Source organism: Gobius niger, assembly GCF_951799975.1.
Source record: "Gobius niger genome assembly, chromosome: 1".
In the NCBI taxonomy this organism is placed as follows: domain Eukaryota; kingdom Metazoa; phylum Chordata; class Actinopteri; order Gobiiformes; family Gobiidae; genus Gobius; species Gobius niger.
This window is the reverse complement of record NC_136852.1, coordinates 2,481,164-2,505,844: the sequence shown is the minus strand read 5'-3', so window position 1 is coordinate 2,505,844 and position 24,681 is coordinate 2,481,164. Positions and strand designations below refer to the sequence as shown.

General features: G+C 42.6%; 1 protein-coding gene across 1 annotated transcript; it reads right to left on the bottom strand.

The window, feature by feature from the left end:
• Positions 1–10,424: 10,424 nt before the first annotated feature.
• sars2 (seryl-tRNA synthetase 2, mitochondrial) lies at positions 10,425–24,681 on the bottom strand. The gene is made up of 16 exons (XM_079561024.1): positions 24,368–24,681; positions 20,641–20,736; positions 20,545–20,574; positions 20,333–20,473; positions 18,188–18,242; positions 17,990–18,053; positions 16,347–16,452; positions 16,225–16,272; positions 15,594–15,702; positions 14,118–14,163; positions 13,958–14,045; positions 12,762–12,874; positions 12,533–12,626; positions 10,928–11,020; positions 10,711–10,776; positions 10,425–10,633 (listed from the first exon to the last, which is right to left on the bottom strand). Exons 1-16 carry the CDS (start codon positions 24,641–24,643, stop codon positions 10,493–10,495), a joined length of 1,566 nt encoding a protein of 521 aa, XP_079417150.1. The 5' UTR covers positions 24,644–24,681; the 3' UTR covers positions 10,425–10,492.

Here is a 24,681-nt window from a genome sequence, read left to right as displayed (position 1 = left end):
TGCAGGGGAAAAGTACACACACATGAGTACTTCAGTCAGATCTGCAGGGGAAAAGTACACACACATGAGTACTTCAGTCAGATCTGCTGGGGAAAAGTACACACACATGAGTACTCCAGTCAGATCTGCAGTACAAAAGTACACACACATGAGTACTCCAGTCAGATCTGCAGGGGGGAAAGTTCTAAATGAAAAGGCCAGACTTTTCCTTCCAGGTTCAATAAAAGTTAGAATTTGAAACTCATGGCTGGATCAGGGGTGTCCAAAGTGCGGCCCGGGGGCAAAATGCGGCCCACAGGCCCTCGGGCCTCTTCCTGAATCAGGAACACTGCAAAAAGTGTTTCTAAGCAAGTAAAAAATGTCTTAGTTTAAGAAATAAGTTCTTATTTTGTCGCTAAAAAGTAATAACGTTTTGTCGAGCAAAGTTTTCTTAAGAAAAAAAATCTTATTTATGGAAATAAAATCTGGCCATTTCTTGTTCAGATAAATTTGCTAAAAACTTGCTTATTTTTCTAGCAACAAGAAAGAAAAACTTTTTGAATCTTCTTCAGTTTTAGACAAAGAATATTTTTTCTTATTTAAGAAAAACTAAGATCAACAACTCTTAATGTCAGAACTGATTCTCACAGAGAGAAAATACATTCCATTCTTTAAAGTGGGCGGCTCGGTGGCACAGCGGTTAGAGCCTCAGCTTCACCGCGGCCCCGGGTTCGATTCCCAACAGGACGGGGCCTTTCTGTGTGGAGCATGTTCTCCCCGTGTCTACCACTAAAAACATGTACAATAGGTGAATCCTCCAGCAGGTGATTCTGACCATCAGCCTGGCTCCACATCATGGAGACGGGTCCCCGGGCGCGAGAAATACTTTCCTTAAATATTAGTATTTATTAAGAACATTTTGCTCAAAGATGTGTAATTTAGAACATTTTACTTAAATCAAGCAACATTTAAGTAACACACCCACAATTTTTCACTAAATAATTTTTTTTCCCCCTTGAATTATTCCGTTTTCTAAGGACTTTTTGCTTAATTCTAGGTATTTATTTGCTTAAATTTAGTGTTTCTTTCTTGTTTTATGAAAAAAATATTCTAGAAACAAGAATTCTTAGCAAGAAAATTGTAGCGTTAGCCATTTCTGCAGCAGTCTAACGTGAGTGCAGTCACCAAAGTGGTTATCTAGTAGCTAGCTTTTACGGGAGGAAAATCACACACCGCCATCGTTGCTTTGGCCTGAGAACTTCACTGACCATTTATTGCGCATGCTCAGTACAACATCGCAGTGCACGCAGGCACGCATCACGTCAGTTGTGTATGCTGATTTACATGGCTTTGTAATATGAACAAATATGCTTAACACTCCCACTCAAAGACATGTTCTTAGCATTCTAGTGGTAAACATAAACTTCAAAAAAACTTCAAAAATGTTTAGATTCGGTTATTTTACATTACTCTCCAAACAAATATCCCTTGAACCTCTCAAATTTAGTCTTTGTCACTGGCTTAGTAAGGACATCAGCTACCATGTTTGCAGTAGGACAGTACTCTATAAATATTTTCCCATCTGTGTGCGCAGAACGTACAAAATGATATTTTATATCCACGTGTTTTTTTCTCTGTCTGCATACTGGGTTTTTAGACAAAGCTATTGCCCCCTGATTGTCCTCATAGATTTTGACTGGTACATGGTTATTACCATGCATACCTTTAAGTAGTTGTACAAGGTACATACTCTCTTGAGCAGTGGCTGCAAGCGCCATATATTCGGCTTCGCAGGTTGATAATGCCACTGTTGGCTGTTTCCTACTCTTCCATGATATAACTGGACCGTTTGTAGTTAAGCTGAAACAGTATCCAGTTGTGCTCCTTCTGTCATTTTTGTCGGCTGCCCAATCAGCGTCACTATATCCTTCAAGCTGTAGGCTTTTGTCACATTTTTGATAGTGTAGCTCTTGACCTGTAGTTCCCTTTAAGTACCTCAATAGGTGTTTTGCTGTAGTCCAATGCTGTTGCTTTGGTTCTGCTAGGTGTTGCGACAATTTACTCACAACCCAGCTCAGGTCAGGTCTAGTAGAAGTCATAATGTATATTAAACTACCTACCATTTCTCTGTATCCTTTTGAGTCAATGACTTCACCCTCACTGTCAAAGTTTAACTTCTGTTCACATGGGGTGTATCTCGGTTTGCATTCGGACATTCCGAATTTTGCCAACATTTTATTTATGTGTCGCTCTTGAGTCATTTTAACCTTTCCCTCACTCTGTTTAAAGTCAATACCAAGGAAGTGTTTAAGTGGACCCATATCTTTCATCTTAAACCTTCTTTTCAACATTTCTTTGACTTCACTGAGTAAGATACTGTTACTGGCCGCTATTATCAAATCATCTACCCAGACTAGCAGAATCACTTTCTCATTCTCAGATTCTCTGCAGTAGACACATTGATCAGCATCATTTTGTACAAAACCATTCTCTGTAAGGTGATCATGCAGTAACATATTCCAATTACGTCCCGATTGTTTTAAGCCATACAATGACTTATTGAGTTTGCACACTAGTTGCTCTCCTGTGTTTGACTTGATTTCGAAACCCTCCGGTTGTTCCATATATAGGCTACCTCACAGTCCATCGGCGCATGGAGGTAAGCAGACTTTACATCCATCTGGTGTAGGGTAAGATCCTCTTGTACAGCCACCTGCATCAAAGCTCGCACAGAGGTCATGTTGGCTGTCGGTGAAAAGGTCTCTTTATAGTCAATCCCCTCCACTTGACCATACCCCTTTGCAACATATCTGGCTTTACAAGTCTCAGATCCATCTGCGCTCTCCTTCACTGTGTATACCCAGCGACCTCCCACTGCTTGCTTGCCTCTTGGCAGCGGAGTCAAGTTGAAAGTCTCATTCTCTGTTAAAGAGTTCATCTCCTCTTTCATCGCATCAGTCCACATTTTTGACTTTTTGGAGTCCATAGCCTCTCTGAATGTTTTAGGTACATCATAAGTCACCCTGTAGAAATAATCTACATTTTCACTTTCATCAGTATCACACTCAACTTTACACTGATAGTCCCTTAAATATTCAGGAGCTTTTCTTTGTCGTCTTGTAGGATATCTCCCTTCTCCTTGTTCTGTCTCAGTAGTATCTGTCTGGGCTAGACCTGTCTCTACAGTGTCTTCAACACTAGACTCTCTGCTCTCTTTAGGTTGTCTCTGACACTTGACTATCCTCTGTGGTATGTCCCCATAACTCTCAATGTCGTACTCCATGTCACAATCTGTCTGAGTCTGGCAATCTGCACTTTCTTTAATGATAGATTTGATCAGCCTATGTTTTAGGATTTTGCCTGTCTCAGGATAATACATGTTGTATGCTGGACTATATTTATCATAGCCGATGAAAATACCCTTTTCACACCGAGAATCCAGCTTCTTTTTATCCTGTTTATATATGTAGCATTCAGAGCCAAATACCTTCATGTTAGATAGGTTAGGTGTTTTTCCTGTGAAAACACGGTAAGGTGTCTGCTCTAGCCGCTTACTGTAGCACCTGTTTCGGATTTGAGCTGCTGTCTGTACAGCGTATGTCCATAACTGCTTTGGTAGTTTACTATCCAATAGCATGCATCGTGACATCTCAAATAAGGTTCTCCAACCCCTTTCGGCAGTTCCGTTCTGGTGAGGTGAGTAGGGTGCACTGGTTTCGTGCCTTATCCCATTATTCCTAAGTAAAGATTGGAACTCTTGCCCGGTAAACTCCGTACCGTTATCCGATCTAATGCATTTTATCTTTCCATATGGTGCTACGTCTGCAATAAACTTTTCAGTAGCTTTGGAAGTGTCACTTTTTGCTTTGATAAAGTATGGAAAAATCATCCCACTGTAATCATCAGTAAATGCTATTGCATATCTGTGTCCATCTTTGTCAGCTGGCTCTATAGGGCCACATAGATCTGTGTGTACTAGCTCTAGTACATTAGTAGCTTTAGCGTCTGCGTCTCTGTTCCTGCTTTGTGTGAACTTGCCCTGTGTGCATATTTCACAGTTTTGATTGGACTTGTCATTTTTCCCTTTTATCGACATCCCTTCAACAACTTTTTCTAATTTTACAACATCATCAAAGTTACAATGACCAAGTATCCTGTGCCACGTTTGGATGTCATGACTCACACACGCATTATCAATATTCTCATCTTCAACTGTGCTAAGGTAATACAGCCTACCATACACGTCCATCTTGAACTTGGTTCCATTCTTGTGGACCAGCCAGTCATCACCGTCCTTGAATCGGATCTCTGCTCCGCTGGATGTTGCTGCTTTGACTGAAAAAATGTTTTGTGGAAACGATGGAATGTAAAGTGCTTGCTTGAGCCTTGTCTTCACCTGGTGTCCCTCGCTGTCCAGCAAGTAGACTTCGGCGTCTCCCCTCATCTTCGCCATCCCGCTCACCTTTGTCCCGTCGGCGAGCTCGATCATGTGATCCTCGGGTCTAAAGCTGTTGTCCACTGTCTTAAATTTTGTGGCGTCGTTAATCATATGTGATGTGGCGCCGCAGTCGACCATGAGACCCTTCTTGTTACCTTTAAGTGTAGGACAATCGCTCATCTTGAAGAAACAAAAAGATGTAGGCTCTGCCTCTGTCTCTCCGTCAGCTTTCCTCACATGGTCACGGCCTCGTCCTCGACTGCGTCCTCTTCCTCGCTGTTGCGTGTCCCATCTTCGGCTTTCTCTTCTCACTTGGGATTCGTCCGGACAATTCCTGGCCATATGTCCCTTTTTGCCACACGCGTAACACTCAACATCAGTCAGGGCCATTTTCTTTCCTCGTCCTCTCCCACGTGGCCACAATGCTCCGCTAGTCTTCATCACGTTGTCTTCTCCAACATTCTCACTCTTGCCGTATTTTTCTGTACTTTCATAACTTCGTAGTTTTGTTTTAAACTCACCGAACGTTACTTCTTCGTTCGTCTGCGTGATGTGCACGACGAATGGCTTGTATGAATCAGGTAGCCCCTTTACGACCATGGCTATCTGAAGCCCATCACTAATCTGTTCGTCTGCTCTTCTCAATGACGTGAAAATAGTCTCTGCTCGGATAATGTAATCAGTCACAGTTTCATTGCTAGCCTTGTGGAGCGAGGAAAGTTCACAGTATAAACTCACAACGCGGGGCTTGTCCTTTCCCGCGTAGTGCTGGCGAAGAATCTCAAGTGCCCTTCTTCCATCACGTTTCGCGTCTCTCATTATCAGCGATAAACTCTTGTTGTCTAGACACTGCACCAGCTCTGCATATGCCTCTCCGTTTATCCTCTCATCTTCCACGAGAGCTTCTTCGTCGTCTTCATCGATGTCCGGGGTGTCCAGGAGTACTTCTCTGAGGCCGCGCAACTCCATGTGCGCGAGGAACCTCGTTTCCCAGAGCTCATAACTTTTCTCGTCCCCGTCGAATAAAAGTCTAAACCACCTTTGGCCTGCTTGACTGGGCCCATAACCTGTAGCGTTAGCCATTTCTGCAGCAGTCTAACGTGACTGCAGTCACCAAAGTGGTTATCTAGTAGCTAGCTTTTACGGGAGGAAAATCACACACCGCCATCGTTGCCTTGGCCTGAGAACTTCACTGACCATTTATTGCGCATGCTCAGTACAACATCGCAGTGCACGCAGGCACGCATCACGTCAGTTGTGTATGCTGATTTACATGGCTTTGTAATATGAACAAATATGCTTAACAAAAATAATGCTGACCCCATTGGCAGAATGTTTTCCTTCAAACAAGACAAAATGTTTTATTTTATGATTTTTTCCCCTTGTTTTTAGGAGGGCACGTTTTGCAGTGAAGCATCATCAGAGAAAGTCTTTTTTATTTCATATGTAATAATTCTACACAGTTATGACCTGACTGAGCTGGCGTTGAGCTTTAAGCATAAATAAAGGTGAGGCACAATTTAAACTCTGCTAATCCGAGGTTTCACGGCACAAACCTCTGACCTCTGACCCTTAACCCCGTGGACGGACCCTGGAAAGTGATTCATTACAAAGCTGAACATTCCCCGATCGTTTTGATGTTTTATTTATCATTAATGTTGTACAATATGCAGATGAAATACCATGATTGAAAACCTCCATGTATTTCTTTGATTTTAAATGACAGAGTAAAAACAAACCCTTTTCACTATAAACAGTGAGACGAGCAAAAGAAATAATGACAGGGGGCAGGTGTGAGGGCTGGTCAGCAGGGGGCAGGTGTGAGGGCCGGTCAGCAGGAGGCAGGTGTGAGGGCCGGTCAGCAGGGGGCAGGTGTGAGGGCTGGCCAGCAGGAGGCAGGTGTGAGGGCAGCAGGGGGCAGGTGTGAGGACCGGTCAGCAGGGGGCAGGTGTGAGGGCTGGCCAGCAGGAGGCAGGTGTGAGGGCAGCAGGAGGCAGGTGTGAGGGCAGCAGGGGGCAGGTGTGAGGGCAGCAGGGGGCAGGTGTGAGGACCGGTCAGCAGGGGGCAGGTGTGAGGACCGGTCAGCAGGAGGCAGGTGTGAGGGCAGCAGGAGGCAGGTGTGAGGGCTGGCCAGCAGGGGGCAGGTGTGAGGGCAGCAGGTGGCAGGTGTGAGGGCCGGCCAGCAGGGGGCAGGTGTGAGGGCCGGTCAGCAGGGGGCAGGTGTGAGGACCGGTCAGCAGGAGGCAGGTGTGAGGGCAGCAGGAGGCAGGTGTGAGGGCTGGCCAGCAGGGGGCAGGTGTGAGGGCCGGCCAGCAGGAGGCAGGTGTGAGGGCAGCAGGAGGCAGGTGTGAGGGCTGGCCAGCAGGAGGCAGGTGTGAGGGCAGCAGGAGGCAGGTGTGAGGGCAGCAGGAGGCAGGTGTGAGGGCAGCAGGGGGCAGGTGTGAGGGCTGGCCAGCAGGGGGCAGGTGTGAGGGCTGGTCAGCAGGGGGCAGGTGTGAGGGCCGGCCAGCAGGGGGCAGGTGTGAGGGCTGGTCAGCAGGTGGCAGGTGTGAGGGCAGCAGGGGGCAGGTGTGAGGGCCGGCCAGCAGGGGGCAGGTGTGAGGGCCGGCCAGCAGGAGGCAGGTGTGAGGGCTGGCCAGCAGGGGGCAGGTGTGAGGGCTGGCCAGCAGGGGGCAGGTGTGAGGGCCGGCCAGCAGGGGGCAGGTGTGAGGGCTGGCCAGCAGGAGGCAGGTGTGAGGGCTGGCCAGCAGGGGGCAGGTGTGAGGGCCGGCCAGCAGGGGGCAGGTGTGAGGCCAGCAGGGGGCAGGTGTGAGGGCCGGTCAGCAGGGGGCAGGTGTGAGGGCCGGCCAGCAGGGGGCAGGTGTGAGGCCAGCAGGGGCCAGGTGTGAGGGCCGGTCAGCAGGGGGCAGGTGTGAGGCCAGCAGGGGCCAGGTGTGAGGGCCGGTCAGCAGGGGGCAGGTGTGAGGCCAGCAGGGGGCAGGTGTGAGGGCAGCAGGGGGCAGGTGTGAGGGCTGTGAAACAGAGACCTCTCCTTAATCGAGGCAAACCTGAAATCATTTGTACTTTTACGACTGTTCAGAAAACAGAAAATATTCAGTGTAGTTTTTTTATTAATAAATATATAAATAAAATAAAGACCTTTTTTTTATAGGGAGCAAATAATCGTGATTTCAATTATGACCAAAATAATCGTGATTATTATTTTTTCAATAATCGAGTTTATAAGATTTCTCGTCCTCCTGCTCTTCTTCTCATGGAATGTATTTTGTTTGTTGTCGTTTTATTTAATGTTGCTTTACAAGGCCGTGGAAACCCAGGGTGCTGAGGGCGCTGCAGCACCCCCTGGTGGACAGTATGTGAACTGCAGGCAATATTAACCCCTTAACTCCCACCTGAACAGAGCACATTTTCTCCAGTTTGGCTTTACCCCAGTCCAAAAGCTTCTGGGAAAAAAGGTGAGAAAATAGAGACAGAACTGAGACGAAAACATTGACGAAAAAGTGACAAAAAAATGACAAAAATGGCCAAAAATTTGAGAAAAATTTGAGGAAAAAATGGATGAAAAAGTGATAAGAATTTGACAAAAAAATGCGAATAATTTGACAAAAAACTGACAAAAAATTTACAAAAAATGGACAAAAATTTGACAAAAAATCGAGGAAAAAATGGACGAAAAAGTGATAAGAATTTGACAAAAAAAAGTGAATAATTTGACGAAAAAGTGACAAAAAAAGTCACGAAAATTTGACAAAAATGAGTCGACTGCCCAACAAAAAAAGTGATGGAAAAAAATCTGATGTGAGGAAAAAGATCCATTAGTTTTGTAGGTCTTTCAAATGAGGCGTTACACTGGCCTACAGGATTTGGGTAAAGCTGAACTGGAGAAAATGCTCTCGGTTCAGGCGGGAGTTAAGAGGTCAATAAATAGGATTTATGCACAGGAAAAGTATTTTGGGGGTAAATTTTGTCCCTCATCGCCCCCGAACTAAAACATCTTCCCACGACTCTGTTGCTTTACCATGAAAAAAAGAATAAACGAAATGAAAGAGTAACTGTACCTGAATAGTTACTCAAAACGAGTATCCTAAATACAAGTATTCAGTTCAAACTCCTCAAATCACGGCGATCATGAATCCATCAGTTAATGACTTTCACACTTCGCTGCTTCGTTTTTCAGCGTCTAAAAATACGTCCTTTTTGGAACAATTAGAATTTATCTGATTAAGGTCAGGCCCATCCCTGAGCCGCTCACACAGGACCGGCAGCAGTAAAAGTACTCGGCTACTGTGGGGAAAATACTTTGTACTTAAAGGCTCAAAACCTGTATTTTTTTCTTACAAGCAAAGAAGAAGCCGCTAAATTAAAATGTTCGTTTTCTCCAAACTCATAACTTTCTGAACATATTTGTAGCATCTCAGTTCTTCACAGACGACTTTATTTCAGGGTCAGAAATGCCAGAAAATCTTACGGCTCAAAGTCCGTTCCTCGTTCTGAATATCGTCTCCACCGTCAGTTTCAGTTTCATTTGGTCTTTAAAGAGGGCGTATTCTGCTTTTTTCAGTCCCATAGCACCACAGTCTATATCACAGTACAATGATGACAAACCTTCTGTTGGTCTGTAAATGCAGTAAATTAGAATAACTGCCTTGTATAAAATGTCTCTCTCAAAATGGCTGTAGTGAATGTCTTGAAATAGGCCTCTGTCTCTTTAACCTCTTAACTCCCACCTGAACCGAATCATTCAACTTTTTTTTGTCATTTTTGGGCAATTTTTCGTCCAATTTTTGTAATTTGAAAAAAAATATATATATATCACATTTTTGTAATTTTTTGTCAAATTTTAGTCACATTTTTGTCATTTTTTCGGCAATTTTTTATCATATTTTGTCACATTTTTGTCATTTAAAAAAGGGGGAAAAAAATTACATTTTTGTCATTTTTTCGTCATTTTTTTGTCAATTTCTTGTGACATTTTTGTGAGATTTTTGCCACTTTTTCATCAACTTTTCGTCACTTTTTTGTCAATGTTTTCTCACTTTTTTGTCACATTTCCATCATTGTTTTGGTCTCAGTTTTGTTGCTATTTTCACACCTTTTTACCAGAAGCTTTTGGACTGGGGTAAAGAAATGTGCTCGATTCAGGTGGGAGTTAAGGGGTTAATAACCTCTGACCCTTTCGGACACGCCCCCTCCACACGCTGTTTGTGGCATCAGTGGGGAGGGGGTTCTGCTGAGGAGCAGTGGTTGGTTACTCGGCTGGTGACGAAAGCTCGGAGGCGTCTCCAGGAGGTGGGGGCGTTCCTAGGAGGACTCAGGCAAACCTATCCCTAAAATGGCCGCCATCAGAGTTTTTACAGATTACTCAGAAATACGTGAATGTGCCAAGGCAACACTTCAGCCATGTTTTTAATGAGGGAATGACATAATAACATGATGTAAAGCTTGAAAAAGTCCATTTTGCATAATACGTTTAAGTCTTTAAGTCTATTAAAGTGTGGTTATTCCAGCGGTGAGGCGTCTGGGTGAGGGTCTTCTGCTCCTGGGTGAGGGTCATCTGCTCCTGGGTGAGGGTCTTCTGCTCCTGGGTGAGGGTCATCTGCTCCTGGGTGAGGGTCATCTGCTCCTGGGTGAGGGTCTTCTGCTCCTGGGTGAGGGTCGTCTGCTCCTGGGTGAGGGTCGTCTGCTCCTGGGTGAGGGTCTTCTGCTCCTGGGTGAGGGTCATCTGCTCCTGGGTGAGGGTCATCTGCTCCTGGGTGAGGGTCATCTGCTCCTGGGTGAGGGTCTTCTGCTCCTGGGTGAGGGTCATCTGCTCCTGGGTGAGGGTCTTCTGCTCCTGGGTGAGGGTCGTCTGCTCCTGGGTGAGGGTCGTCTGCTCCTGGGTGAGGGTCTTCTGCTCCTGGGTGAGGGTCATCTGCTCCTGGGTGAGGGTCTTCTGCTCCTGGGTGAGGGTCATCTGCTCCTGGGTGAGGGTCATCTGCTCCTGGGTGAGGGTCTTCTGCTCCTGGGTGAGGGTCATCTGCTCCTGGGTGAGGGTCATCTGCTCCTGGGTGAGGGTCTTCTGCTCCTGGGTGAGGGTCATCTGCTCCTGGGCGCTGGGCGGGCCGGTCTGTTGGGCTGGTTGGGACCGATGTACTTGAGCGGAGAGTAGGAGGGTTTGTCGATGACCTCGGCCCCGAAGAACGGCTGCAGCGCTCGGGGCACTCGCACCGTCCCCTCCTGGAAAACAAACCGGACCATCAGAAACAGACGCTGCACTTTACAGGCTTGGACTAAACATTTGGCATCTGACTTACTTTGGTCTGGTGTGTTTCTAAGATGGAGATGATCATTCGGGGGATGGCACAGGCCGTCGCGTTCACCTAAAGAACAGCAGGGAATAATTAAAAATGCACTTATTTAGGCCAAAGCCAATCTCACTAATTAAAACCCCTGAAATCTAAGACTGCAGATGCCCCGTCGGCCACCAGAGGGCCTCGCTTTAAGGACATTAGTGGGACAGCAGGCGCTCACCGTGTGGGCGTACTGCAGGCCGCCGTCCTCCCGCTCGTACAGGATGTTCAGGCGTCGGCTCTGGTAATCCGTGCAGTTGGAGCCGCTCGAGATCTGGGCCAGAGACAAACACTCCGGTTAAAAACTCTCCGGTTAAAAACTCTCCGGTTAAAAACTCTCCAGTTAAAAACTCTCTGGTGATTATTTGCCCAAAGCAAAGCACAACACTGGAAAAATGACCATCTTAAATGAGATAAATGACTGGAAATTGCTTGAATAAAAGTTCTTCTGTGTTGAATTTGAGTCGGTTTGAACTAATCCAGGACACAAATGCTACAGCGCCAACGGAGCAACAATAAAACCCACTTGGAATCAGACAATAAATTGTTTTTCACGTGAAATGACACAAAATAAGAGAACACCGTAAATGCTCTAATATAGGCCGGGGCCTTTATTTACTCAAGGGCATCCAGGACCAGGCCTTTATTTGAACCAGGCCACAATTAGAGACAGGCCTTTATTTCTATTTGAGCAAAATGGACGACCAGGAAAATAAAGAAAAAGGAGATTTGTGTCCATTTGCACCTAAAATATTAGGTTCATTTATTAATGAGCATTTCAAACCCTCTCCCAGCGGCTGGAACATTGACGCCTTTTATTTTGTCGGGACAACAGGAAGTGTTTCGTTGCCGTTAGCGGAGCTTTGACATCAGTGTCACTGCAGGTTTCTGTTTCGTTTTTACCACGGACCGGATTATTTGTTGTTATCTCGTGTAAAAGGCGAGTTTAGACGGAGCGTTTGTGTTTGTGATCGATCATAAAACTGACCCGAGAGAAGACGAGGCGCTCGCGCTGATGGGAGGAGTTATTTTGAGGCGTGGGACTGACCTGCACACGGAGCAGCTGGACGTGCTTTGAAGACGCGATGGAGACTTTATTAAAACCCTGGAGGGTCACAAACATTTGTTGTTCGCCCTGTTTCTAAATATCGTCACAGGAGGTTTGAAAAGTGTCTAAATCTGTGTCAAAGTTATGCTCGGATCAGCTCCTCCGCAGCGTCCCCATCGGCCCGGGTTCCCGTTTGTTACTTCCTGCACGTGAGTTTCATTTACACCAGTATGAGACAAATTCCTAACATGGGGAATATTTCTACTGCTATAGTTTCTAATAAAAGCCCCGGCCTGTTTTAGAGACTGGCTTTAATTTGCCTCCGCCAGCCGCGAACCAGGCCTCTGCTAGAGACCCGGCCGCTAATGGAATACAGGCCAGTATTAGAGAATTTACGGTAACTACTAATAGAGGTTTTATCTCGTCTAAGACCAGACCAAATCTACTCAAACCTCAGATTTAATCTCTTAATTCAAGTAGATTTATGTCATTTCTTCCTTAGTGCATTTCTGTCAGTTGCCCGTGTTGTACATAACACGTGACCTAACTGGGTGTATTGACAGTATTTCTACCTTTATTTCTCCCGTTTAACTCTACTGGTGTTAAAAGTACTCTCTGATTTGTGTGATAATGTTTCTCAAAATGATCTTGAGGGCCAGAGGTTCTGTGCTGAAGGGCCGGATTTGGCCCTCGGGCCTGACGTTGCCGTAAACCATTAGAAAAGTGTCTTAACCAGACCTCTCCGTAGCGGTTCCTCCCGGGCATCCACGCCTCGATGTCGAACTTCCTGTTGGCCGGCGGTCCCAGCTCCTGCGTCGGCATGTCCAGGACTCTGACCCCACACAGAAAACACACAAGTCACGGTGAAGTCCTGACCAGGGCTGGGTTTAATGTGCTCAACATCCAGATATCCCTGATCTGAACCTGATCTGAGGAGACCTTTGTTCTCCAGAGTCACAGACGTCACCTGAAGTGCAGCTCCAGATCTGAGAAGAGCTCCTTCTGCAACGACACAAACTCCTGCAGCATCTCAGCGCTCTCCTGCCCAGACTCGTCCGCCGTCACGCCGAACATCTCCACCTGGAAACACCATCACTTTTCATCACTGCTCCAAACATCTGCACCTGGAAACACCGTCACTTCACTTTTTTCTCCCCAAATAATGAATATTTTTTCCCTACATTTTTTTTCCCCCAAAATATGTTTTTCCCCCCAATTTTGTCCAACATTTGTTCCCATTTTTATTTCTTTTTTTTCTCCAAATTTACCCCATTTTTTCCACTCGTTCTTCCTATTTATTTATATATATATATTTTCCATATTTCTTAAAAAAACGTACGTGTTTTTCACGATTTTTTTAACCAAATTTAGCCCAATTTTTCCCTTTGTTTCCTCCACATTTTCCACTTCTTTTTTCCCCATTTTTAATGTTTTTTTCTACCTGTCTTTCCCTTTTTTTATCATTTTATTCCTTTTTTTTCCATATTTCTTAAATTTGTTTTAGTACATTTACCTCAATTTTTTGTACATGTTTTTCCAGATTTTTTTCTACATTTTTCCATATTTTCTGTGTTTCTTCCTTCAATAATATTCTCAATTTCACCCCAATTTTTCCCTTTTTTTCCCCTCCACATTTTCCACTTCCTTTTTCCCAATTTTTAATGTCTCCTCGTGTTTCCCTTTTTTCTTTTTTTTCTCCTTTTTTTTTTCCATATTTCTTAAAAATGTTTTAGTACATTTTCCTCCATTTTTTTGTACGTGTTTTTCCAGATTTTTTTCCTTTTCACCCCATATTTCTTACATTTTTTTAGTACATTTTCCTCAATTTTTCCATTTGTTTTTCCCTTTTTTTTCTAAATTTTGTTTTTTTCTTCAATACTATTCTCAATTTCACCCCAATTTTTCCCTTTTTTTTCCTCCACATTTTCCACTTCTTTCCCCCCATTTTTTAATGTTTTTTCTCCTTGTGTTTCCCTTTTTTCCCTTTTATTTTGATGACCAACAGCATCCAAACTTGAAGATAAAGATCCTCTGTTTCTCTTCGGTTCCTGCTCTTGATACTTTCCTTTCTTCAGACCAGACTGTGTGGTTGAAGGTCCTCAGCCCTGAACATCTAAAGTGTATGTCTTGTTCTGCTGTTGAGTGAGAGGTAGTCGTCTGTACCTTGGTGAAATGGTGGACTCGGTATAAGCCCCACGTCTCTCGCCCCGTGTCGGTCTCCGCTCTGTAACACGTGCTGCAGCAGACCGTCCTGCAGGGGGCGACACACGGCTCAGGACCAGCATCAGAAAGAACAAGTGGATAATGTTTTAAAAGGTTTTACCGCAGGGGCAGGTCCCTCAGGTTCACCGCGTGGTCCATGAAAAAACCTACAGCGGACGAGACCAGAGCGGGTTAGTTTAACCTCTTACCACCCGCATTCTGTCCTCTTTTGGCTGAGTAACACCTCATTTGAAAGCTAAGACCCACAAAACTGATCTTTTTCCTCACGTTGTTGCTGTGTTGAGTCACCTTTTGTATGTTGAGTTTTTTCTTTTTTTTCATATTTTTGTCACTTTTTGTTGAATTTTTGTCGGTTTTTTTGGTCAGTTTTTGGGACATTTTTGTTGAATTTTTGTCACAATTTTGTTGAAGTTTTGTCGTTTTTTTTGTTGAATTTTTGTCACTTTTTTGTCATTTTTGGTTGAGTTTTTTGTCACATTTTTGTTGAATTTTTGTGACATTTTTGTTGAATTTTTGTGACATTTTTGTTGAATTTTTGTCACATTTTTATTGAACTTTTGTCACTTTTTGTTGAATTTTTGTTGAATTTTTGTTGAATTTTTGTTGAATTTTTGTTGAATTTTTGTTGAATTTTTGTCACTTTTTTGTTGAATTTTTGTTGAATTTTTGTTGAATTTTTGTCACTTTTTTGTTGAATTTTTGTCACATTTTTATTGAACTTTTGTCACTTTTTGTTGAATTTTTTTGTCACTTTTTTGTTGAATTTTTGTCGTTTTTTTTGTTCAGTTTTTGTGACATTTTTGTTGAATTTTTGTGACATTTTTGTTGAATTTTTGTCACTTTTTTATTGAACTTTTGTCACTTTTTGTTGATTTTTTGTCATTTTTTTTGTTCAGTTTTTGGGACATTTTTGTTGAAGTTTTGTCGTTTTTTTTGTTGAATTTTTGTTGAATTTTTGTTGAGTTTTTTTCTTGTTGTTGTTATTTTGTTGTTTTTCTTCTTATTTTTTGTGGCTATTTTGGTGTTTTTTCCCAAGAGGCGCCTGCGCAGCTGCTTCGCTGGAACACTCGTCGTATTTTTCAGCTAAAAGCGTGCAGAAGTCGGCCGTGGAGAGCGTGTATCTGCTGCTGTAAATGTGCTGTCCTGAGTCTGCAGCAGCTCCGGGCTGCAGGACGTGCGGGGCGGAGCCGAGAGAGAATGGCAGCGAGCTGGAGCCGCAGATTCAATGTAATTCGAGCTTAGAATTATCGGGCCTAATTATCGGCCACATTTTTTTTTTAGCGGCTTTATTGGGGATGGCGCCAAAATGCTGATAATTATCGGCGGCCGATATTATTGTGCATCCCTAATAATAATAATATTATTATTTGCAGTTATATGTGTTATATGTTATATGTGTTGACATCGCCATGTTTGGCCTGCGACCCACTGGCACTTTTTCATTTTGGCCCTCGGTGACAAAAAGTTTGGGCCCCCCTGTTTTAGAGAGTGTGTTAAATATCAGTGCGCTCTCAATGAAACACTGATGAGCCCTTGTTAAGACACACAGCTCTGCCTCCCGGCGTGGCGCTTGTACCTGCGATGCCGACCTCTCCGGTCCCGGCCAGGCTGAGGTCGGGGAAGCGGCCGTGGTCCAGGGAGTAAACCTGGGAGCGCTGGGCGTGCGGCTGCATCCCACAGCCCTCCTGCAGACACAGACACGGAGGTCAGATCACGCTCAGGACGAGCTCCAGAGGAAACAGACTGTCCTGCTTTAGAGAGGAGGAGAGAGGAGAGAGAGGAGGAGAGAGGAGAGAGGAGGAGGAGAGAGGAGGAGCAGAGAGGAGAGAGGAGGAGAGAGGAGAGAGGAGAGAGGAGAGAGGAGGAGAGAGGAAGAGAGAGGAAGAGAGAGGAAGAGAGAGGAGGAGAGAGGAGAGGAGGAGAGAGGAGAGAGAGAGGAGGGAGAAAGAGAGAGGAAGAGAGAGAGGAGAGAGGAGGGCTGTGCGTGCGGCTGCATCCCACAGCCCTCCTGCAAACACAGACACGGAGGTCAGGTCACGCTCAGGACGAGCTCCAGAGGAAACAGACTGTCCTGCTTTACTGTCCGGGACGTCGATTGGTAACACAGAGAGAGGAGCAACATTAAACAGCTCCTGATCCTTTTCTTAACGTGACCTGATGTTTGTGAAACAACCACATCTGTAAGAGTTTGTAAAAGCTGGACTCACGAAGACGGCCGCCTTGAGCATGTCGGGCACCGCCAGGGGGACGAAGCCCTGTGGGTGTCACAGTAAAAGCAGAGTCAGCCTCGGGGCAGCGCGGGAATGAACTTTAACCTTTAGATCCTGACCCTCCTCAGCAGCTTGTCCAGCGTGAAGCTCTGCAGCGCCATCTGGAGTCTGGCCCCGGCTCCTCTCAGATAATACGACCGGTGGCCCGACACGTGGGAGAGGTGTCTGCGGACGGAGAGCAGGAAGTACAGCCATGGTAAGTCCCTTTGATTCACTGCAGTCGGCTTTAGGAGACCAGAGAAGTACATTCCCACCGGGCAAAGGTCACATGACAGAGGGTCTTTGAGGCCCAAATATTAAAGTTTATATTATGGGACGGTTCTGTTTCCCGGTGTTCGCAGCTGCTCTGAGGATTTACCAGCGTTTGCTCTTGTGCAAAAGCAGCTGAGTCATTGACACATGTTTTGCCGTTATGAAGCAGCCGTCTTTATAAATGACTCCGAGAGCTGGGTCTAACTTTGTCCACTTATAAGACATGTTATTATCATGTTTCTGCTTTTCAAAGTCTATTCTAATCTTATTGTATTTCTTTAATTTTTTATTTGTTTATTGTTTATATTCCTGCCACTTAACACAGTAAGTGCCAAAAACTCTTTGTGTTTTTTTATTATTTTTATTATGAATCTAGACATTCTGATACACCTTATGTGTGATTTTTGTTGCTCTGTTATGAACAGAAGTGAAATTAATGACGATCAAAAACTTGTGAAAAGTCACATCTGGAATTTTTAATATATTATTGTGTTTCTTTCCTTTTTTTTTTTAGTCTGAGGGGTCATGGTGTTGTGCAATGAACAGCTTCTCTCAGCTTCTCAAGGAAAGATCGAAACAGTTGAGATTTTAACATTTCTCTGAGTTTTTAAATGGTTATAATCGGTCCAAGGACGACTGAGAAACATCCTGTTAAAGTCTTCAATCCAGAACCAGGATGTTTAAATGCACACGCCATAAAAAGAGATCGAGAACACGCGTGTTTCAAAACGTGTAAACAATGATGTCGTTGCCTCTTCACACAACGTTAGTGTTCGTCCAGGGAGGAGAGAGAGAGGAGTTAATCAGAAAGGAGAGTGTTGCATAAAACACTAATTATTAAAAAAATCTGTGATTTTGATCAAATTTAGCTTCGATTTCTCAGAATAGAATTAAACTGTTTTCACCTCTGGAGAGCTTAGAGTGTCGTCTTTCAAACGAGCCACAGCCTGTGTCCATAACTATAACACAGAATACACTGTGGTGCTACAAATATCATGACAAATGGCCTAGATTGTTGGCACTGTAAAGATTATAACAAAATCTGAACAGGCCTGTTCAGATTTTGTTATAATCCTTACAGCACTCAATGTGTTAAATGCAGATGTATTGTTATTGATAAAATAGAATATGAAATAATTTTTTGACTATTTATGTTAAGGGCTGAAATTTCAGGACCCATCGACTAAAGAACAGCAGAACTGTAGTGGAACCTGTGAATCAGCCTCCGAAACAGACTTCATATAAACCAATGAATGAATTGTTTGATTTTTTAACATTTAAAAGCATCTGTGACTCCACTATTACCATCAAAAACACAACTGTGCATGTTCTAATCCTTCATATATATTATTATTATCAGATATTCTTGTCATAGAAACTCTTTAATAATGGAGAACAGTCTTTAATGCAGACGGTGATGAACCAGAAGTATCTTTAATGACATGGTTACCTCTGTCTGATGATGCCGAGCTCCTCCCCCAGCTCCACGTGGCCTTTGGGCTTAAAGTCGAACTCTGCGGACGCCACAGCAGAAGAACAAGAGACACTTTCATATATTGAAGTATATTGAAGTATATTAAAGTATATTAAAGTATATTAAAGTATATTGAAGTATATTAAAGTATATTGAAGTATATTAAACACCGACCGCGCTTCTGTCCCACCAGCTCCAGCACTCGCGCCTGACTCTCGTCTCCGTGAGGCTGCAACGCGGAAAACACACTTCACAATCCAGGAGATTAATCAGACACAGCGTTAAGGTTTGATCTATTAAAATGTGGAATGATGCCCAGTTAACGGGCCTGGAGCGCCCCCTGCAGGCAGCGGTGGGAACGACATGTTATTACACTGTGAAACAAGTCCACGGCGGCGAGATGAAAACACTTTGAGTCAGTGATGATTCTGGGATTTAAAAGTCCTATTTCAAAAGGAATCAATCAACCCCCAAATAATCTTATTTATAATTATAAAAAGCATCTTCAAAAGTAAAATATTTTGTGAGTGTTTGGTCCAAGTGCTTAACCTCATAACTCCCGCCTGAACCGAGAGGATCTTTTTCCTCACGTCAGATTTGTTTTCCATCATTTTTTTTGTTGGGTATTCAACTCATTTTTTTTTGTCATTTTGTGTCACATTTTTGTAATTTTTTGGTCAAATTTTTATCAAACTTTTGTCACATTTTTGTCATTTTTTGTCACTTTTTATTGTCATTTCTTTTGTCCTTTTTGTGACATTTTTGCCACTTTTTCGTCAGTTTTTTGTCAATGTTTTCTCACTTTTTTGTCACATTTCCATCATTGTTTTCGTCTCAGTTTTGTTGCTATTTTCCAGAAGCTTTTGGACTGGGGTAAAGCCAAACTGGAGAAAATGTTCTCGGTTCAGGCGGGAGTTAAGGGGTTAAAACTGCAGTGCCCTCTATTGGCACTTGCGCCGGTATTTTACATGAAAATAACGAACAATACTTCAAAATACGACGAAATTACTTACATAATTTTGCAGTTTGTAACGTGTTAGACAAATCTTCAATTTTACCTCGTGTCCTTCATGTCCGTGAGTTAGCACATCGCTGGTTAGCCGGCGCCGTGATGCTAAACTCTTAATAAACTTTTATTTCCCTTATGTGTTTTTGTCACCTTTTTATTACTTTTTTGCTGTTCTTTTGTTACTTTTTTGCAGAATTTTTTGTCTTTTTTTGCTGGATTTTTGTCACTTTTTTTGCTGGATTTTTTTTTTTTTTGCTGGATTATTGTCACTTTTTTTGTTAGATTTTAGTCATTTTTTTGCTGGATTATTGTCATTTTTTTGTTAGATTTTAGTCATTTTTTTGCTGGATTATTGTCATTTTTTTGCTGGATTTTTGTCACTTTTTTGCTGGATTTTTGTCACTTTTTTGCTGGATTTTTGTCACTTTTTTGCTGGATTATTGTCACTTTTTTGCTGGATTATTGTCACTTTTTTGCTGGATTTTTGTCTTTTTTTGCTGGATTTTTGTCACTTTTTTGCTGGAATTTTTTTTGCTGGATTATTGTCACTTTTTTGCTGGATTATTGTCACTTTTTTGCTGGATTATTGTCACTTTTCTGCTGGATTTTTGTCTTTTTTCTGCTGGATTTTTGTCATTTTTTTGCTGAATTTTTGTCTTTTTTTCTACTGAATTTTTGTCATTTTTTTGCTGGATTTTTGTCTTTTTTTTTGCTGGATTTTTGTCTTTTTTTCTACTGGATTTTTGTCTTTTTTTTTGTTAGATTTTAGTCATTTTTTTGCTGGATTATTGTCATTTTTTTGCTGGATTATTGTCACTTTTCTGCTGGATTTTTGTCTTTTTTCTGCTGGATTTTTGTCATTTTTTTGCTGAATTTTTGTCTTTTTTTCTACTGAATTTTTGTCATTTTTTTGCTGGATTTTTGTCTTTTTTTTTGCTGGATTTTTGTCTTTTTTTCTACTGGATTTTTGTCTTTTTTTGCTGCTCTTTTGTCACATTTGTTGAGTTTGTGTCATTTGTGTCGCTCTTTTGTGTCACTTTTTAGCGCTTTTTTGTTGTGTTTACATCCTCATCTTCTTTTCTTTTTTATCGCTGTTTTGAAGAAGCTTTTAGATTTGGAGAGCTTGGAGAACAGGAGAAAACATGTTCAGGTGGGAGTTAAGAGGTGAAATAAGGATGAAGCGAGGCTGTTATGGTCTGACCTGGACGGGCCTTTCTGTGAGTTTGCTCCTCGTGTCTGGAGGTTTTAGTCATAGTTTTATTTTCCGTTTTATTTTGAAAAACCATGAGCAGCTCCTCCCCCCCCCTCACCACGTCGGGGTGTGTGGCGTTGGGCAGCTTCAGGGCTCGGCTGTAGAACTTCTCCTCCAGCTCCGTCTCTTTAGGGGCCAGTTCTCCGAGTCTGAGTCTGATGGACCTGCCTTTCTGTCGCATCTCCGAAAACTCCGGGACCTGAGGAGGAACCGTCAGATTCAAAGAGGAGTTTAAAATACTGCAGTCACGTGATGTAAGCAACAACTTACGGCGGAGAGAGACTTCTGGTCGTGACTGGTCTGGAAAGAGAGGACAGAGTTACACAAAGCGACGGGTCAGTGAGGAGGTTCCAGAGGACGACGTACCACCAGGCCTTTGATGACCTCACTGACGACTCCCTTCTGTTTCTCCAGAGACGACATTTCTGCTCGGACGTCCTGGAGCTGCTGCCACAACGAGACCTGCAAGAGGAGGGAAAAACACTGCATCAGCAGGAAAAACTTTAAACATTAGACATGTTCTCATCTCGTGCTACAACATCTTGATTTATGGAGCTTTGAGCCCCAAAAACAACTAAAGGTGTTTCTCTATTTGGAAGAAATGCAAATTTACTATATCGAGTTTGAGCTCCAATGTCAAGAAATGTGAAAAAAATAATGAATGAATAATAAATGAATAATGTAAAAATGAAAAATGTAAAAATGAAAAATGTAAAAATGTAAAAATTAAAAAATTAAAAAAAATGGAAAAAAATTAAAAAATGAAAAAAAAATGAAAAAAATGAAAAATGAAAAAAAAGGAAAAAAAATGAAAAAATGAAAAAAATGAAAAATGAAAAAAAAGAAAAAAAAATGAAAAAATGAAAAGAAAAGAAAAAATAAAAAAAAAATGAAAAAAATGAAAAATGGAAAAAAAGGAAAAAAAATGAAGAAATGAAAAAAATGAAAAAAAATGAAAAAAAATGAAAAAAAAAATGAAAAAAAAGAAAAAATGAAAAATATTAAAAATATTAAAAATTAAAAAATTAAACAAAAAATGTAAAAATGACAATTTAAAAAAATGCAAAATTAAAAAAATAAATAAAATAAAATCTGAAAAATGAAAAATAAAATGTATAAAATATATATATATAAAAATATCGCTCCACAAAAGTTCCAACAAATAGTGAGATGATATTTTTTTGTCAAAATGGCCCAGCCCTAAAATCCCCTCTGGACAAATCTTTGTACTGAACAAGTCAATAAAACAAAACAAAGAATTTGAACATTTGAACAAAACAAAAAAAATATCAGATTTGCACAAAAGGTTTTAAATTAACGGCAAATGGACTCAACGTATAAAGCGCTTTTCTCCCTTTATCAGGCCCAAAGCGCTTTACAGTGAGGAACAACTCATCCATTCACTCTCTCATTCATACACCAGTGTACGCAGACACTGGAGGCAAGTAGGGGGAAGTGTCTTGCCCAAGGACACAACGGCAGTGTGCATCTGCGGGAGCTGGGATTCGAACCCACGACCTTCCGATCAGGAAACGACCCGCTCTACCACCTGCCCCGATGTCTACCTCAAGACTGCACTGCTGTTATCAAAGCAAAAATAAAAAAGGTTATTGGAGACTTTTTCTTGTGCAACTGGAGACGGTTCAGATAAACGATTAAGTTCACAAAAAGAAACTCTCAAGCTGAGGTTTAAAAACACACACATCTTCAACTGAGCCCTTTATTTACAGTATATATGCTGCCCTCAGAATGATTTTAACCCATCTTATTTTATACGCTATTATTACTTGAGAATTTGTATTTATTTAAATGTGCACCATACAGAGCTTTGTTATACTGTGTTTTTACATTTTATAGTGAGTTTTCAATAAACTACTCGCATTTGGCTTTGACTTAAAGCAGTACTAAGTAACGTGTTTACCTTAATAAATCCTCCCCGTAGTCCCTGTGGGGGTAATACAAGTGTTTATGGGATGATTGGAGGGTCTTTCATCTCCCCCTGGTGTCTCTGGCCAGAAAACCATGTTTGCAACTTGACTCCCACCGGACCGGAGCCACCAATACACACTAATGGAATCACGAAGAAGAAGCTAACATGCTAACGGGCAAAGCTAACTGCGGGCTAACGTCACTTTAAACAGTATTTACAGCCAGGTTTGTGTGAAAAAAATATTTCCATTGTATAATTGGATGAACAATATCCCTCTCTCCCTTCGCCTTTCCTGTCAGCGTAGTATTTACTCTCCAAGACAATTAATAAGTTAAAAAATCGTAACTTGCTACGACACCTGCAGTTGCGCTTATGGCCTCTAGGGGGAAGAGTTACTTAGTACTGCTTTAACATTTCATTCCACAGCTCTCACTTTGCAGAAAATATATCAGGATGTGACTTTTAGTCCATATCGCCAGCCCTAGTAAATACTGTAGTTATTTTACACATGTGTTGGTTTGACATAGTGTTTCCCAACCCAGGGTATGCACTACGGCAGGGGTAGGCAACGTCAGGCCCGCGGGCCAAATCTGGCCCTCCAGCACAGAACCTCTGGCCCTCAAGATGATTTTGAGAAACATTATTATGCAAATAAGAGATCGAATTCCTTTTACAGTGCTCTAAAAATGCAAGAAATAGTGTCGGTATTCAAAAAATGCCCTGGCAGAATATCCCACTTGGTCCTACAGTAAAACAGTGAATCTCAACTGGTGGGTCAGGACCCAAAAGTGGGTCGCAGATGCTTTTTCAGTGGGTCGCGAGACGAGGAAACATTTTTTCAATATGTTCCATCTGAAACTGCATGGAATTTCAGATTTAAAGGCATGTCTACTGCTTGTTCAATAAAAACGTGTGTGGGAAAACAGAATATTTTGTACAATATATGACACATTAAGGTTTTATTTGGGTTATTTGGGCCTGTCATCCAAGGGCAGCGTTGGGTCCCGACTTGGGAACCACTGGTGTAAAACTTTTGGGATTTGGAGTTACTTTAGGCGACAATGTTGAGGTTCGGCCCTTGGTGTTTAGGCGATGATGAAAATTGTCCCTCCACACAGACAGTGAAATAAACCAATTAGCAACTAGCATTAGCGGACGTGACGACAGCTGTAGAACAATTCACAAAATATGAACTGAATATAAACTCACGCGGAGGCAAAATCCTCGAATGCTTCATCCATGATTAGTTTTGGCTAATGTTAAAGTTAATTAAACTAATAACATAGCGGTGCAGCGAGTGACATAACCTGTCATTTCTCTGTGACGGCCGTGATTGGTTAGGCCTGAGCCGCCAATCAGACACTTGTTTACCGTCTTTCACACAGAAAGATTACTACATATTAAGAGTTTAACCCCTTAACTCCCACCTGAACCGAGCACATTTTCTCCAGTTTGGCTTTACCCCAATCCAAAAGTTCCTGGAAAAAAGCTGTGAAAATAGCAACAAAACTGAGACGAAAACAATGATTAAGATGTGACAAAAAAGTGAGAAAACTTTGACAAAAATGTGACAAAAAATGACAAAAAATTGATTAAAAACATTGAAGGAAAAACTGACAAAAATGACAAAAAAATGTGACAAAAATGTTACAAAAAATGACAAAAACAAATAAAATGACAAAAAAGTTACAAAAATGAGTTGGAAAAAAAAGATGGAAAAAAATCTGATCTAGATGAGTTTTGTAGATCTTATCTTATCAAACTAACCCTGCACTACCGGGACCCACATGCAAGCACTTACTAGGGGCATTTGGAGGTAATTAATTTGTAAAAAGTTGAAAGTGAACTCTATTGCATGTTATTTTCAATGGAAATCAGATGACACATTTTGCAATGACATGTTAGTCTTGCATAGAACAGGCACATTGTCTTTCTTACATAAAATAATCTGGGCTTTAATATCCAAGGGGTTTGTAAGACAGATAAGGTTGGAGGACAGTAGGACACTGAGCTACACATCCATCCATTCAAAGTCATACTACAACTTGTTTCTGATGGCATTAATAACGCTTTTACAAATTATCAGACGTTCTGCCTTCAGTCTCCCATGACCCAAGACTACTGACTGTACATAAAGCCGAAAACAATCATCTTTCCCCTCACAATCTCGCGGACATCGGCTCCTCGCAGCTCGCCCTTCCTGCTCTCCACGTTAGCGATGGCCGCCTCCGGATCCGCGCACACCGGCCCCATGTCGAGCTGCGGTTTGTCGCTGTATCCCTCCCGGACGTGCTCGTACAGGCTGCTCCGAGGGCCCCCGTGTCTGCGGCGGTGTGCCGGGGCCAGGGCGGGCCGCGGACAGCGCCTCAGGGCCGGGGAGAGGGCAGTCAGAGCCCCGCAGCCCAGACGAGCCGCGGCCAGGCTGAAGGAGGCCGCCATTTTCGCTCCGTTCACAGACCGACGCGGAAGATTCGGCT

What these genes read in the sequence shown, in the direction of transcription:
- sars2 (XM_079561024.1), bottom strand. Translation starts at nt 24,643, where the DNA reads ATGGCGGCCTCCTTCAGCCTGGCCGCGGCTCGTCTGGGCTGCGGGGCT. An exon ending in CTCGGCATCATCAGACAGAG is followed by an intron (nt 16,453 to 17,989) that starts GTAACCATGTCA and finishes CTCCGTCCGCAG; the next exon opens with ACACCTCTCCCACGTGTCGG. An exon ending in TGGACAAGCTGCTGAGGAGG is followed by an intron (nt 16,273 to 16,346) that starts GTCAGGATCTAA and finishes TGACACCCACAG; the next exon opens with GGCTTCGTCCCCCTGGCGGT.